Here is a 15085-nt window from a genome sequence, read left to right on the forward strand (position 1 = left end):
TCTCTTCAGCCTCTTATCTCTCTGTCTCTCCTCTCTCTGCCTTAGCACTTCAGGGCTCTGCTTGAATACCTGCTGCCAACCACTATTTGCCCTATCATAAAAGGGCAACTGGCTCTGGTGGCCTATCCACGCAGATCTCAGGCTGGTACATTACAACACTGGGGTCATTGACTTGCTTGTTTGCATTTGGGAGGCATGTGGGAGCACAGAGCACATTTCCAGGTAATTGCACAACTTTGCATAGCAAATCAGGGTACAATCTAATAAAGGAGGAGAAAAAACATCAACCACTTGTTATTCCCTTTCCCAAATCCATTTATGAAGGTCACTACAATGCAACCAAGTGCAGACACCTTTCAATAAAATTTCTTTGCACACCTGGAAAGCCCATGCAGAGGGACATAGCGAGTGCAGGGAGTCTCACACCAAGACATTGGCACAACTAAAAATAAAACATGGGCATCCAATCTGGTCTCTGGCCAAGCCAGCCTCTCTCCACTCAATTGGATTAGTTGTAGAAGAAAACGCTCCCCAGGGTGGAGGAGACAGAAGAGAAACTTAAGGAGAGAAGGGTTGAGTGAAGCCTGCTTACCCTGTCCATTCTTCTTGTTTCTGTTTGGTGGACATTATGGGGGTCTTTCATTCACCAAGCCTAAGTGACCTTTCGATAAAGTTATACTATTCAGGGAGAGGAGGTCTAAAGGTAGGTTAAAGATATGGACCAGCCTTTAGGAGCTGTTTGCTTTCAAGTCTTTCCCTCTTCTCCCCCAAAAGATGTTTGACTTCTTTGTTGTTGCTGATAAGGTCTCTGACTGGCTGTATCTGCTCTGTAGGTCAGTGCTGGTGGCACATTGGTTATTAAATATTTTTGGTATGGTCATGTGGCTCCAGGAAATGAAGTCTAGCTGTACTCTAAGGAGGAAAAGGAGATGGGCTGCCACCATCGCCATTTTTTAGAGAAGGAAGATGAGGCCCAGAGAGGTTTAATAACTTTCTTAGGATCCTATAGTCAGTAAATTGTAGGACGGGGGTTAGAATCTGGATGGGCCTTCTCCAAAGTCAATTTTTTTCTGTTTATTATACTGCCTGAACCCACTGCCAAGTTCTGTTTTCTTTCCAGTTTTATTAAGAAATAATGGACATACATCACTGTATAAATTTAAGGTGTTCAGCATGATGCTTCTATTTACATATCTTTTGAAATGATTACCAAATAGGTTTAGTTAACATTAATTATCTCATATTGATATAATAAAAGGAAAAATTTTCTTCTTGTGATGAGAACTCTTGGGATCTGCTCTCTTAACATCTTTCTTATATATTATGCAGTAGTGCTAACTATAGTCACCATGCTATAAATTACATTCCTAGTCCTTACTTCTCTTAAAACTGGAAGTTTGCATCTTTTTTTAAAAAAAAAATTCCCATTGATTTCTTTAGAGAGAGTGGAAGGGAAGGGGAGAGACAGATAGAAACATCAGTGTAGAGAGACACATTGATTGGTTGCCTCCACCGGGGCTGGGGATGGAGTCTGCAACCGAGGTATGTGCCCTGAACCAGAATCAAAGTTGGGACCCTTCGCTCCGCAGGCCGATGCTCTAACCACTGAGCAAAACTGGCCAGAGTGAAAGTTCTCTTGTTCCTCCAAGTCGTGTTTCTCTGAGTCTTCACTTGGAACACCCACCATAATCAGCGTGGTGCTCCTTTCCAACTCCTCCTGGACGATGCCCATCAGTTGTCCCCTTGCTCTCCCACTTTACTTCTCCATCTTTTTGGACCCCTCCTTCTTCCCAGACTAAGAACTTACCCAAGTCTCTTTCACCCTTAGTTTTTTTCTTTCCCCTCCTTTCCCCACTAGAATCTACCTTCTGCCATCACCACACACCTGAAACTGCTTCAGTAAGACAGATAGAATCTAAAGTCTTATTAGCTTGTGTCTAACTGCTTGAGACTGGTTTGGGAAAAAAGAAAAAGAAAGACAATTCAAATGTGAAAAAAAGAGTCCCCTGGCACCAAAAATGAATAAAGAAAACTTTCTGAGACTAGAAAAGCCCCTAGCATGGGGAGAAGGTATGAGAAGAACAGAGGAGTCTTGGGGTTCTGGAAGCAGAGGACACCTCTGCCCTGCTTTCTGGACATGTAGCCAGAAAGGCAGCAAGATCCCAGGGAGAGAAGAGTCACATGGTATTCTTGGCAGTCATGTTCATCAGTAACCTCACAGAGACTCCTGTGCCCCCAGTTTGATACAGAAGTAGCAGATAAACTAGACCCAAAGAGTGATGTGAACAGGGTAGTAAGCATCCCTTAGCAGGGGGACCTGGTGGACCAATGATGAAGAGTCAGATCTTGTCATGCCTACCCCCAAACACCTTGGACTACGTAAGATTCTCGAGCTGTGGTATAACTTTGTGTGGGGAGCACCAGAGTGGGGGGAAATCCAAGAAGGACTGAGGTTAAGTTTTCTATTATCCCAGTAGGATGGCAACTTGAAATAGAAATTAATGTGTTTTGAAAATAAAGTGGCCCAGCTGGCATGGCTGTTGTTGACTGTTGACCCAGAAACCAGGAGGTCATGGATCAATTCCAGGTCAGGGCATATGCCCAGTTTTCGGGCTATGCAGGAGGGGGTGTGCAGGAGGCAGCTGGTCAATGACTCTCTCTCATCATTCATGTTTTTATCTCTCTCTCTCTCCCTTCCTCTATCTGAAATCAGTAAAAACATATTTTTTTAAAAAAAAGAAGAAAGAAAATAAAGTGATAGTTCTGGTGCACTTGAATTTATGGTCATGATTCATGCCTATGAACGTCCTTGCAAATTATAGCCTGAGCTTTGTTTGCTTTATAATGAAATTTAGAACTTATTTTTCCAAAAGGAAATTTAGAGGACTAGAAATAAGAAGTAGGAGAGAATTTGGGTCACTTTTATAGGAATAATAATTTACATGACAATACACACTTTCTTGGTATGCCCAGCTACAGCATAAGTACTAATAGGGGAATGATGCTAGAATGAAAGGAGTTGAGTCCAGGAAATAAAGAAATACTGAGGATCAGAGATTTGTCTGGAGTGGCGTAGTAACCAGTGTGAGGCTTCTGACTCGTGACACTGAGCTTTTTCCTCTCCTCTCCATTTATCTTGCTCTTTTCATGTCATCTCCTTCCCTACCCACATTTTGTCCTATCTTAATTATGAAAGTAAGGACAAAATAACTTGTAGTTTTGCATTTATTAGTGGTTACACTTTATTTATGGTTCTAATTCTGAACATGACGCATTTTTCAAGGAACTCAGGTTTTCTTTTGGAAATGTATATGCAAAAAAAAGTTTGAGAGTTGTGGAAACTCACTCTTGAACATCCCTGGACATAATTCAGAGGCTGATTGAGGGAAGGGCTGAATTTCTGGCAATGAGAAGCTGGGAAAATTGGCTTCAGTAAGAGGAAGAACTTCACCTTTATTTAATGGAGGGAGTCTGTAAACATATCCAATTTGTCTCCATTTGAAGGGAAAGTGTCCTTTACCTGGACCTCTTTCTCCTGAGTGCCTAGGTTGTGGGCCATGGCCCCAGTGATGGTGATCTTGGACACCTTTACTATGGGGTGGTGGGTCACAGGGTCCATGGTCATGAAAATCATGGTCATAGGGATGGTGTCCATGAGGATGATGTCCATGGGGATGGTGTCCATGGGGATGATGCTCATGAGGATGGTGTCCATGGGGATGATGCTCATGAGGATGGTGTCCATGAGGATGGTGCTCACTGGAACTGTTATTATGAGAGGGTGCGTGTGTTCTATTGGTGCCAAAACAGAGGTGATGATACCTTGAAGGAGCTCCTGCTTGATGTGGTGGTCTGTCTGAGCGATTTGTGTCTTCTAGAGGAGGTGGGCATCTAAATTTATGTGATTTGTGGGGATGGTGGTAATCTCTGGATCCACTGTGCTTCAATGGAGGCTTGCCAGCAGAGGAATGCCCATGCTCACCAGAGTTGAGGGGATGGCCCAGATGGGGATGTACATCACTGATGTTTCTATGTTCCTGGTAAAGGACACAGAAAAGTGAATATCATCATGTAAAGGAGAAATTAGGTGTTTAACTTGATTTAGACCAATGGCTTCCATAGTTTGTATTCCACAAATAAATTTTAAAGGTAGCATACCAAAAAAGAGTTCTCAAATTTTTATCTAGCCAAGTTGGCATTTAAAATACAAACAAAAACTAATCATCTACCACTATCATTTCACAATAGGAATAATATTTGATAACAGAATGATAATCTCAGAGTAAAGGATGGCTCTTTAAATGAAATATGTTATACCACAAAAAGCTTTTCTTATTATCTTTATTTTTCTCATTTCAACATAAAGTGGTAAAATTATATTACAGAATGGTACTCATCTGTAGATCAACATTTGGAAAACTAGTGCCTTATAATTTAGGCTCTCAACAGAGTTCTGAGACTCTAAGGTGTCAGCACCTCTTCCTCCTAAAGGGTGAGCACTTCACCTCTTCACTCTCCTTATTCAGGTTTTAATATTTTTAAAAAGTCTGTGCAGCCATGTTCATGGTGACAAACCTGCCCCCTTTTTTGATTTGGTGCATGGATGTTTGAATTATTTTCAGTTTTTTTGATGATGTAAAAAAATATTGTGAAGAATATTTGTGTGTAGAACAAAGGTTTCTATACACAGATATTCTCATAAAATATTGTTTTGCATCTTATTTTATATATCTTTATATAATAAATTTGAAGTTAGTTCATTCCCCTTACATTATGTGCCTAATAATAAAACTAGGATTACTAAGACAGCACTGGAGCCTGAACTACAGGGACCATTTTCAAATTCATTAAAGGTTGATTAAATTTGTCATGATTTTACTTTTATGACAAATCTCACACCTTCCCAATTCTTGAAAAAAAAAAATCACACTTTCGGTGTCATACCAGAAATTGCACTCCTTTCCCCAGGGGCTATTCTCTCTGTTTTTCTCTCAACTCCCCCATCTCCAATCACATCTCATCTCTCCCTCCTTCTGTTCATACACGCGTGTGTGCACGCACACACACACACAGAGCCATAAGAACAAAATACACTATGTCTGTGAAAATATCACATAGTCTAGCACTGCTCATGACAAATACTGCTTAGGCAACGCACCTTAAGGTTGAAGACTTCACAGTCTATGTCAACGTCTTTTGGAGTTTCCATGTCAGAGGTTCCTACATCATAGGACAAAGTTGATCTGCAGAATCCAAAGACCTATAAATAAGAGAAAAGCCTGTTAGTGTCTGTGTATTTGTGTGTATGTGTGCAGGTGGTGTGAAGGTGCCCAGTTAGAGTTGTGAACCTCCAGACATTCTGGAAAGGAAGGAGAGCTCTAGAAAAATCAAAGCGATATCATCAAATTTCTCAATCAGCTATTGAACAATTATTTCCTAGTCAACACTTTGGGAAAAGTACAGGTTCCAAAGATTTTCATTACAAGTTGCTATGGTTCTTTTCCATGACTGGTCACTAGTCATGAAAGTCTGGGCCTCCCCATAGGTGGTAGTAGGGAATGTTATGTCACTGATGCCTTGACCAACCCTTCTGCACTGAAGACCTGAGTTGCCTGTGCCTAGAAAGAAAGGAGAGTGGTGTAGATGAGAGATTTGTACAACTTTAACTGGTACTTTGGAGGAAAGTCTTGGAAAGCAGGGAGCCAGTATAAAAATGGGTTTGCACAGACCATGTCAAAGTGACTGCCTGCTGGCCCTACCTTAAGTTCAGAAGCTACACCTGACTGGCACCCCTCTGCCCCAGAGATCTCTAAACCCAGCTGTCAAAGTTCTAAGAAGAAAACTCTTTTTCAGAAGAGACTGTTGAGCATTGAGGTTCTGAGTACAGTTTTGGAGTCAGACAGACCTATGTTAATCCTGGCTTCATCATTTATTAGTTGTGTGAAGTTTAGGTAAGTTGTATAAAATTTCTGAAACTTAGTCTTTTTTAATAAAATGGGTACAATAATATCTACCCACAGATTGTGGGAGGGCTTAATTAAATGAGATAATGCTGTAAAACACTTACACTGAGCTCCTCTTCTCCAGCCTCCATGTTTCTGCACTGGGTTTGCATTACCCACACCAAGATCATTAAGGGTTTGTTGGGATGGGAGTAAGGGAGGTAGGTGTCTTTTCTGGTGGTCACTAAGCAGGATTCTAGAACTACTTCAGGTTGAAAAGTTGAACAGCCAGAAAAGGAATTAATGAATGCCTTCTTTCTTCTGCCCTGGAAGACATGTTCTTTTTCTTGTTTGTTTTACTCTTACCCAAGGATATTTTTTCCATTGCTTTTCAAAGAGAGTGGAAGAGAGAGAGAGAGAGAGAGAGAGAGAGAGAGAGAGAGAGAGAGAGAGAGAGAGGAACATCAATGTGAGAGAGACACATTGATTGGTTGCCCCCTGCTCTCGAACCGACTGGGGCCAGGGATTGAGCCTGCAACAGAGGCACTTGCCCTTGGCTGGAATAGAACGCAGGATTCTTCTGTCCCTGAGCCAATGTTCTAACCACTGAGCCAAACTGGCTAGGGCCTGGAGGACAAGTTCTTAAACTCCAGAAAAATCCTTGACTTGAAATCAGAAGATCAAAATTAAAATCCTGTATCCTATCACTTTCTAGCTAAGTGCCCTTGGGTAAGTGTTTACTTTTCTAGGCCCTTCTGTCCCAGGGAAATGGAAGCAGACATTTGTGTCCCTTCAATGGGGTTGTCACGGGGCTCCAACAAGGCAATAACATATGTAAAAGTGTTTTGTAAACTATAAGTCACTATATAAATGCTGCATACCTTTCATAACATCTTCCTGCAGGCACATGAGCATCAATTTATAAATGATTAGGGGGAAAATCCCACTGGACTAAGTATATAAATGAATTTTCATCTCAGCTTGGTTGTGAACATTGGGCAAGACCCTTACTTCACTGAGCCCGTTACCTTCCCATTTGTCAAATATGGTCACTTCGAGGAGCAAATGAGATGAAGTGAATGAAAGCACCCATGAGTGTAGGTTCTTAATGCATTCTAGTTACTAGTTTTAGCTAAGTCTTTATTCTAATGAGTTAAAGAACACCTCAGTGCTAAGTTTAGGTATATATCATGTATATTTATGTATTTATTTATTTATTTTTAAAAAATATATCTTTATTGATTTCAGAGAGAGGAAAGGAGAGGGAGAGAGGGAGATAGAAACATCAATGATGAGATAGTCATTGATCGAGCCCACAACCAGGGCATGTGCCCTGAACCCCGATCGCCTGGATCCTAGGTCTATGCTCAACCGCTGAGCCACACCCGGCCGGGCTATGATGTATATTTGTAAAACAATATTCTTATGATTCACTTAATTCTCCATACCTTGGCTTCCCTGTATGTAAATCATGTATAAAAATAGCACCTAGTAAAATAGCACCTAGTTCATAAGGTGTGTGTGTGTGGCGGGGGGGGGGCGGGGGGGGGAGGAATAGGTTAACATATGTGTAAAGCCCTTACAAGGGTTTCTGGCACATAGTAAGTAGTCTCTAAATGTTACTAGTATTGCACAGTCATCTCTTATACTCACATTATGGTGCCTGTGAAAATGGTGACTGGAGCAGTTCCTCACAGAGAAATCCACATAATAATTGGTTCTTTTCCCTCCTCTCTAGAACAAATCAGATCAAAGCAGTTTCAGGAACATTTTTTTAAAAAGGCAGTAGATACCTATTATCCAATATTCTGTAAAAGCACTATGAGGATTCAAAATCACCAATATGTGCCATTTTTCTTATTGTCTCAGCCTTTTAAAAAGTTATCAAGTGATAAGGTGAATATTATCTCATTAAAAAGGTTCAGATAATACAGACATAATCAAGCATAGTGTGAAAAGCCATCCTTCCTGCACTCCAACCTCTTCTTCTCAGAGGTACCACTATTTGATGTGTCTTTCTTCCTAGCCTTTTCCTAAATATGTTGTGTATATACACACATATCTAATTGTTTAATATAAAGGGGATCATAGTCTAAGTATTGTTCTGTAACCTGCTTTTTTTCCTTAGCAATGTATCTTTAAACTCTTTCTAATGCATATAGGTCTAAAACATTTTTTTTAGCAATTGCGTTGTATTTATTAGATTGCTTGTATGCACTGTAATCTATTTCATTCTGTGTTTTCAAAATACAAGGCAACATCAACTAGCTGTTCTACAAGCCCACTGTGGGTGGAAGGCACTTGGGTCCCTGGACTGGGAAGAACTGAGTAGCTCCAGCCATACCACGAGGTGCGGTGAGGTAGTTGCTCTGTGCCTCAGTTTTCCATCATAATACATGGAGATTAGGATAAGGTGATTTTAATGACTCACATAATCCTAGTATGCTTTTCTGTCTTTTGCTCATTTTATTTGGGTTTCACCTCCTCTCTGTTAGATATCACACTCTCCACAGCTCCAAAAAAAAAAAAAAAAAAAGGTGCGGGAGGGCCCTTCTGTGGTATCTGCTGCCTGCCTGTCTCTTGAGACTGCAACAGGAGTCTCAATTTAAAAAGCAACTGGTATTTGTCTTTCTCTGTCTGGTTTCTTTCACTTAGCATAGTGCTCTCTAGGTACATCCATGTTGTCATAAATGGTAAGATTTAATTCTTTTTTATGGCTTAGTAATATTTCATTATATATATATGTATATAAATATATATACATATGTATATATATGCTGCAATGAACATAAGGATGCATATATCTTTTTGAATTTGTGTACAGCTGAAACCAATATAATATTGAATATTAATTCTAATTGAAAAAATGTTAAAATTATAATAATGAAAAGCATCTGGGCCAATAAGGCCACTGGAGAGGGTCAATGCTACTGAATTTGCTCCTGTGAGGTTGCAGTGTAGGCCCTCAGACTATAGCTGGACATTAGTGGAAACTCACCACTCTCGTAACTCTTTCCACCCGGTCCACTCTGAAAGAGGCAAAGTCATCATTCTCCTTTTTGTACTTCTCAAGGACTTTCTCTGCTTCTTTTCTGTAAGGCTCAGTATCCTCAAAGAAATCGAAGAGTACAGGGCTGTCTTTAGTATTGACGAGTGCAGAAGAAACTGGAGAAAGAAAATGGCAGCTTTGTGGCTACTGGGTTGGAAACAGCAATGTCAATGCTGTGACTTAATACATATAAGCATGGTGGCAACCATAACAATACAGTAGCTTCTGTCTTACAGATGGGCAAATTGAGAGGTAGAGAAGCTAAGAAACTTGTTCCAGCCAATCAGCCAATCAGCAGCAGAGCTAAACTTAAACCCAGATCCTTTTGATGCTCAAGTCTCTGTTGTGACCCTTTTCATGATGTCCCGCCCTCATCATTCATAAAGTGTTAATATTTTAAGGAGCTCTTCCTATCTCTGCCAAGGAGGGAGAGCATTATTAACCTGAAGTTTTGCCCAGAGAGAGAAGGTAAGCTCAATCTTCTTTAAGGAAACCTCTTGAAGGAGCTGCTTGGCTGTTGAAGTTTTGTACATTGAATCATGTTGAGATTTGCTATTTTTAAAGGAATTCTGTGATAATCCTTTTGGAAAAAGTAAATAAAAAGAACATGGTCTTTAGAGTCAACACTGGTGGGGTGGACTTATGTTCACCACATTTTGGCTGTATTCCTGAAGCCAAGTCATTGAACCTCTTTGAACCTCAGTTATTTTAACTCTAAAATAGAAAGTATCATAATCTTCATAGTCTTGTTGTGAGATTAAATGAGATGACATATGTATAACTGCTTTGTAGACTGTAGTATTAATATTAACATTTATTTATTCATTTATTTAGTTATTCTCACCCTAAGATATTTTTTTCATTGATTTTTAGAGAGAGTGGAAGGGAGGGATGGGGGGAGAGAGACATTGATGCAAGAGAGACACACTGATTGGCTGTGTCCCACCTGTGCCCAAGCAGAGGCTGGGGATTGAACCTGCAACCCAGAATCAAACCCAGCAACCTTTAGGTGCATGGGCATAACATTTAGATGTTGAAGTCAATATTTACCGAATGCTAAGTACTTTGGAACTGTACTACACAGAGCATCTTATTTAATTCTCACAAAGCCCTGGAGAGCTAGTACTATTACTAGTTTTATTTTACAAATGAGGAATGCTTAAAGAGGTTAAGTAACTTGCCCTCTAGACCACGCAACTAGTAAACAATGATGTTGGAATTCAAATTCAAGCAAATCTGACCCCAGAGCCCCTGTTCCCTACAACAATGCTATACTGCCTTATGTAGACTTCTATTTTTATATGTTGAATTTCTTTAAATAAAAGTGCATCAGTAACAGGGGAAACCCCTCTTGCTTCTCAAGAAAGTAAGTAATAATTAAGTCCATGAGCATAGGTAGGGGACATTTTTTATATGTGCATCATAATATTATTGGTTAAATACCACTTTATGATTGAATTGTATATCAATATAGAATTAGGTAGTATTTTAACAGATTACCATACCAGAGCTTGTGGTGCAGTTGAAGTCACTCACTTTAAGATCCTGAAATTCACTCAAATGTGTTGTAGCTATTACCTTACATTGTCCAATCACCTGTAAGAAAGAGGAATTTGTCATTGTGTACTGCTTTCTTCAGGTTGAATATGAAGAAATGAAAACATGATGCAACATACCTTATTATCCATTTAAAATTTATTTGTGGTTTCTCTCAACAAGTCCTCTTTCAAAACCTGTATTTTCTTAATCTGTTTCTGTGAGTTTGATGCTATAGGCATCCAAAATCCTCATGAGAACCAAAGAGAAACTGTTTAAACAGATCATGGCCATATCTCAAACATTTTTAAGAGGAAAAAAATGCTAAAATTTCTAGGTATGTGAATATCTTATTTTCTGGAACTCAAATCTTAGATCTGTGCTTTTTCATCTTTGTGTTCTTCTCCTGCGGCAGAGAGCCTGGGATCTGAGTGCCCATGTGCAAAGTGCAGGATAAGACCCTCTTCTTCATGGTAATTGCAACTAAGCCCTTTGGCCCTTGCTGCTAATGGGACCAATCTTCATAGGACACAATTACAAATTCATAGGTTCTAGACCCATAGACTCTCAGGGCCAGATAGGATCTTAGAGTCTATGTATTCCAAACCACTCCTCTTATTTTACAGCTGAGGAGATGGACGTTTAGTGACATTGGTGATTTGCCCAAGGTCTCATAGCTGGCCATGCAGCAACGAGGGACCACAAGCCCCACTGGGCTCCCAGGTATGGCCCTCAAGAGAATATTACCCAAGGTCAACATAATCTCCATGAGTCAAAAGGCAGAAACTATTCATAGTCTTTTGCTGTGTTAGCCTAGGAATACACCTACCCTGAATAAGCAGAGTAGACAGAAGTCAAGAATGGTAAGAAGAGGAGAATGACACCATGTTTACTTACTATTTCAGATGGACGTCTAGAAGGTGGCTCACAGTCATCCCAGTGTTTCCTGGACAGGACTGGACAGTCAGATTCTTTCACATCTAAGACTAAATAATAGACATCTGTGGATCCCTGAGAAATTCCAAGAAAGCAACAGGTGAGTAGCATGTGGGAGCCCAGTATGTTTTCAATAGAAGCAATCTCTTGATTTCTTAAACAGAATTCCTATTCCTTTCCAAATCATTGCAGATGTCTACCTTTGTGTCATTTGATCTATTTATTTTGAATAAGTAGCTTGAAAAAGTTACTTCCAATGTCCTTTTAAATTGGTCATGATGCTGCTTCTGCACATGAGCTTATAAAGCAGTCACTAAATGGCGGCATTGGTTTGGGTGAAGATGTTGAAGGTGTAAACCTTGATTTATAAGTGATGATTAGCCACATCACGAGCTCCAATCTGTATGTGCAATTGTGTCCCTTCACTCAGCTCTATTCCTGAACTTGGACTTCTTGCCGTAATTTCAACTTGCCCAAAGCTAAAACCACTCTCTTCTCTTATAAACCAGCTACCTGTCTCAACTTATCTTGTCTTTTGTCAGTGACACCATTAATTATTTCTTACCTTAGTCTTTGGCTTAAAAAACATGACATCAGCCTGGCCGGGCATGGCTCAGTGGTTGAGCATTGACCTAGGATCCAGGAGATTTCAGGATCCAGGAGGTTGAGTTTCGATTCCTGGTCAGGGCACATGCCCAGGTTGTTGGCTGGATCCCCAGCAGGGGGCGTGTAGGAGGCAGCCAATCAATGACTTTCTTTTGTCATTGATGTTTCTGTCTCTCTCTCTCTTCCTCTCCCTTCCTCTCTGAAATCAATAAAGACATATTTAAAAAAAAATAACAAAAAAATGTGACATCAACTTTGATTTCTTCCTTTGCTTTTGCTAGCCAGTTACCAGGCCTTGAATGGTCTTTCTTTGAAATGTCTCATATCTTTTCTTCATTCTCAATGCCCCAAATCCCACTGCCTGTGTCTGGTCTTCATTTCCTCATTCCTGGACATATAAAATAGCTTTCTAGTTCAAGCCCATGTCACCTGCATCCACCTCCCAAGCACATCATGCCTCCCACCCTCACCCTTAACACTACCATTCAGAGGTAGCACTGGCCAATTCATCTTGTGTCCTATAATGTGGCAGAGAACATGGGATGAGACTAGTCATCATTGAATTGCTGGTTGAATCCTACATACCTACACTCAGTCCCTACACTCATTCTCTGGCTCCATTACTGCCTCCACATCTAGTGCTTTAACAAGCATAAAGTTATCTCTTGTCCTCTGTGGTGTTCTGTTGTCTGACTTCCCTGATTTTAGTGGTTCCCTCAAAGGGTAAGTTATTTTGGGGTTTTGGGGAGGAAGGCCTCCCTCCATAATCTCTATAAAGTCCTGAAACCTATTGCAAATAAGCATATGATCTAAGTGAGTGATTTTCATCTTTTTTCATCTCATGGCACACATAAACTAATTTTGTGGCAAACCAAAAAAATACATTCTTTTGCCAATCTGACAAAAAAAAGGTATAATTTTTATTCATTCACATGGGACAGCTATTGTTGTGCTGGCTGTTGTCCTTTTCTAATTTGATTATCTAAGGAACCAAGAGGTCAGTGCCAATGACTGAATAGTCACGTATTGCATGTTTTAAAAATTCCTGCGGCACACTGGCTGAAAATTGCTGCTCTAAGTGAAGGTAGTAGGCTTGCTTTGCATCAAGATAAGCCTACATTCTTTCTCCCACCCTGCTGGCTGTGCCAAGTCTCACATAGAACTTCTGGGATACCCCTGCTTATGTTTAATTACTCCCTAATACTCTCCTTCCTGATTTTTTACTCACATAGAGGTGGTATTCCTGGAATCCCCTTGGAATGCCTTTAAGCCAGGCCATCTTCCTGTTTAAAACATGCTTATTTTTTTGGGACCCAAATGAAGCCTTCTCCCATTCAATGGTAATAGATCTCCTTTCATTAGATTGTCCAACATCTATACTACTCACTCAGTCACTTAAACATATCCTACCGAACTTACAGTTTGTCTCCCTGTGTGTGTGTGAGCTGATTCTTATTTCCTTGAGGGCAAGGAATAGTACCAAGCTATTGATTGGACTCAGCATCTGTGCTTATAAGTATTCATAGATTGATTCATAGTTAAGGATATACTAATAACAAATGTTAGTTTGAAAAAAATAAGAACAGTCTAGAGCAGCAGCAGAAACTAAACAGAAAACCTTAACCAAAGCCATTCCATTGTGCAAAGCAGTAGGCTTAGTGGCTAGAGTCACACTTGCCCCTGGTGCATGGTTTTCCAACTCAGGTGTGCCATTGGCAGTTCCTTACCGCTTTGTCCAAGTGGGCATCAGCAACCCGCAGCAACTGAAAAAGGTAGCCATTCGAACGTCCTTTATTGACCAGGTCTAGAGTTTTCCCAGCCAGGGGCTCAGTAGCACTGCAGTTTATGGGGCTCACAGCACAGGAATATTGCAGCGTGATTGAAAGGATGGAAAGCAGAGCTGCCGTGAATGCCCTCATTTTGTTAAAATGTGAAACCATCCCTTGCTATGGTATACCACAGCAGAGGACTTTATATGGACTCTTTAAATGCATACACACACACATGCACGTACACACCCACACACTATTGATTAAACAGTTTTTATACATTTTTGTTGTGTAACCGAGATGTTCACCTTGACCCCTAGTTAAAATACCTGTCAACAAGCTGTAAATTATTAATGAGTCCTGGGGACAGAAAGTTGAGAAATGCCTCTGGTGAGGGAGTTAAACTGTGATTTGCACAAATCTGGATATTTCTAGTAGGTACTAGGTCCAAGGTGTTTTTGACCATAGGCACTGCCTCATTCATTGGTGTGGGGGGTAGGGTTAGCAGTAAAGTGATTTTCCTCCATCTGCTTTCCTGTCTCAGCCAGAGATTGCCACCATGGTTCCCCTCTTTGGATTATGGCACTAGAAGTCTTTAGTAGAAAGCAGCTATATTATTTAAGGGAGGCGTTAAATGGCTAAGACCATAAAAGGACCTGAGTGCGGGTAGAATAGAATGATTAAGAGGCTGTTGCTTTGGAGTCAGATCTGAATTTCAAGTCTGTGTTGTGACCCTCTTACTATGTGATGCTGAATAAGCTATGAAACTTCTCTGAGTCTTAGTTTCCTCATATATAAAATGGGGATTAACACCTTGTGGCAGGACTGTATGATAATTAAATAAGAAAACATATAATGTAACCAATATAATTCTTGGCATGAATTTAAGTGCTGAATAAGTGATGCTATTGATTATTATTTTTGTTATTATTATTATTATTATTGTGCCTGAGAAGAAGTTGAGGACAACACCTATCATTCCAGTTCTCCATGGCCTTTAAAGCATGCCAAAAAAAAATTGGTTCCTGTGGAAAAGAACCTTGGTGAGGGTAGAAGTCAAGCCATTTGCTGCCCACCCACCCCAGAGAAGGGCTTAGAGGGAATACACCATTGGGGGGGGCGCTCAGCATTGGGGGACAGAGCTGGAATTAAGCTGACCCCTCAGCCCTGTTCTTCCAACGAATCCAATATATCTGTATGGACCCTTCATACCAGGAGAACCAGTAGCATCAGAAAGGACCAGAGAG

General features: G+C 40.4%; 1 protein-coding gene across 1 annotated transcript; it reads right to left on the reverse strand.

The window, feature by feature from the left end:
• Positions 1-3246: 3246 nt before the first annotated feature.
• On the reverse strand, positions 3247-13988 carry HRG (histidine rich glycoprotein). The gene is given in 8 exon segments (XM_016200184.2): positions 3247-3321; positions 3324-4037; positions 5159-5260; positions 7596-7676; positions 8941-9107; positions 10497-10587; positions 11425-11538; positions 13797-13988. Coding segments are annotated over 8 exon segments (1536 nt in total).
• Between the last annotated feature and the right edge of the window lie 1097 nt (positions 13989-15085).

Source organism: Miniopterus natalensis, chromosome 6, assembly GCF_054644295.1.
Source record: "Miniopterus natalensis isolate mMinNat1 chromosome 6, mMinNat1.hap1, whole genome shotgun sequence".
In the NCBI taxonomy this organism is placed as follows: domain Eukaryota; kingdom Metazoa; phylum Chordata; class Mammalia; order Chiroptera; family Miniopteridae; genus Miniopterus; species Miniopterus natalensis.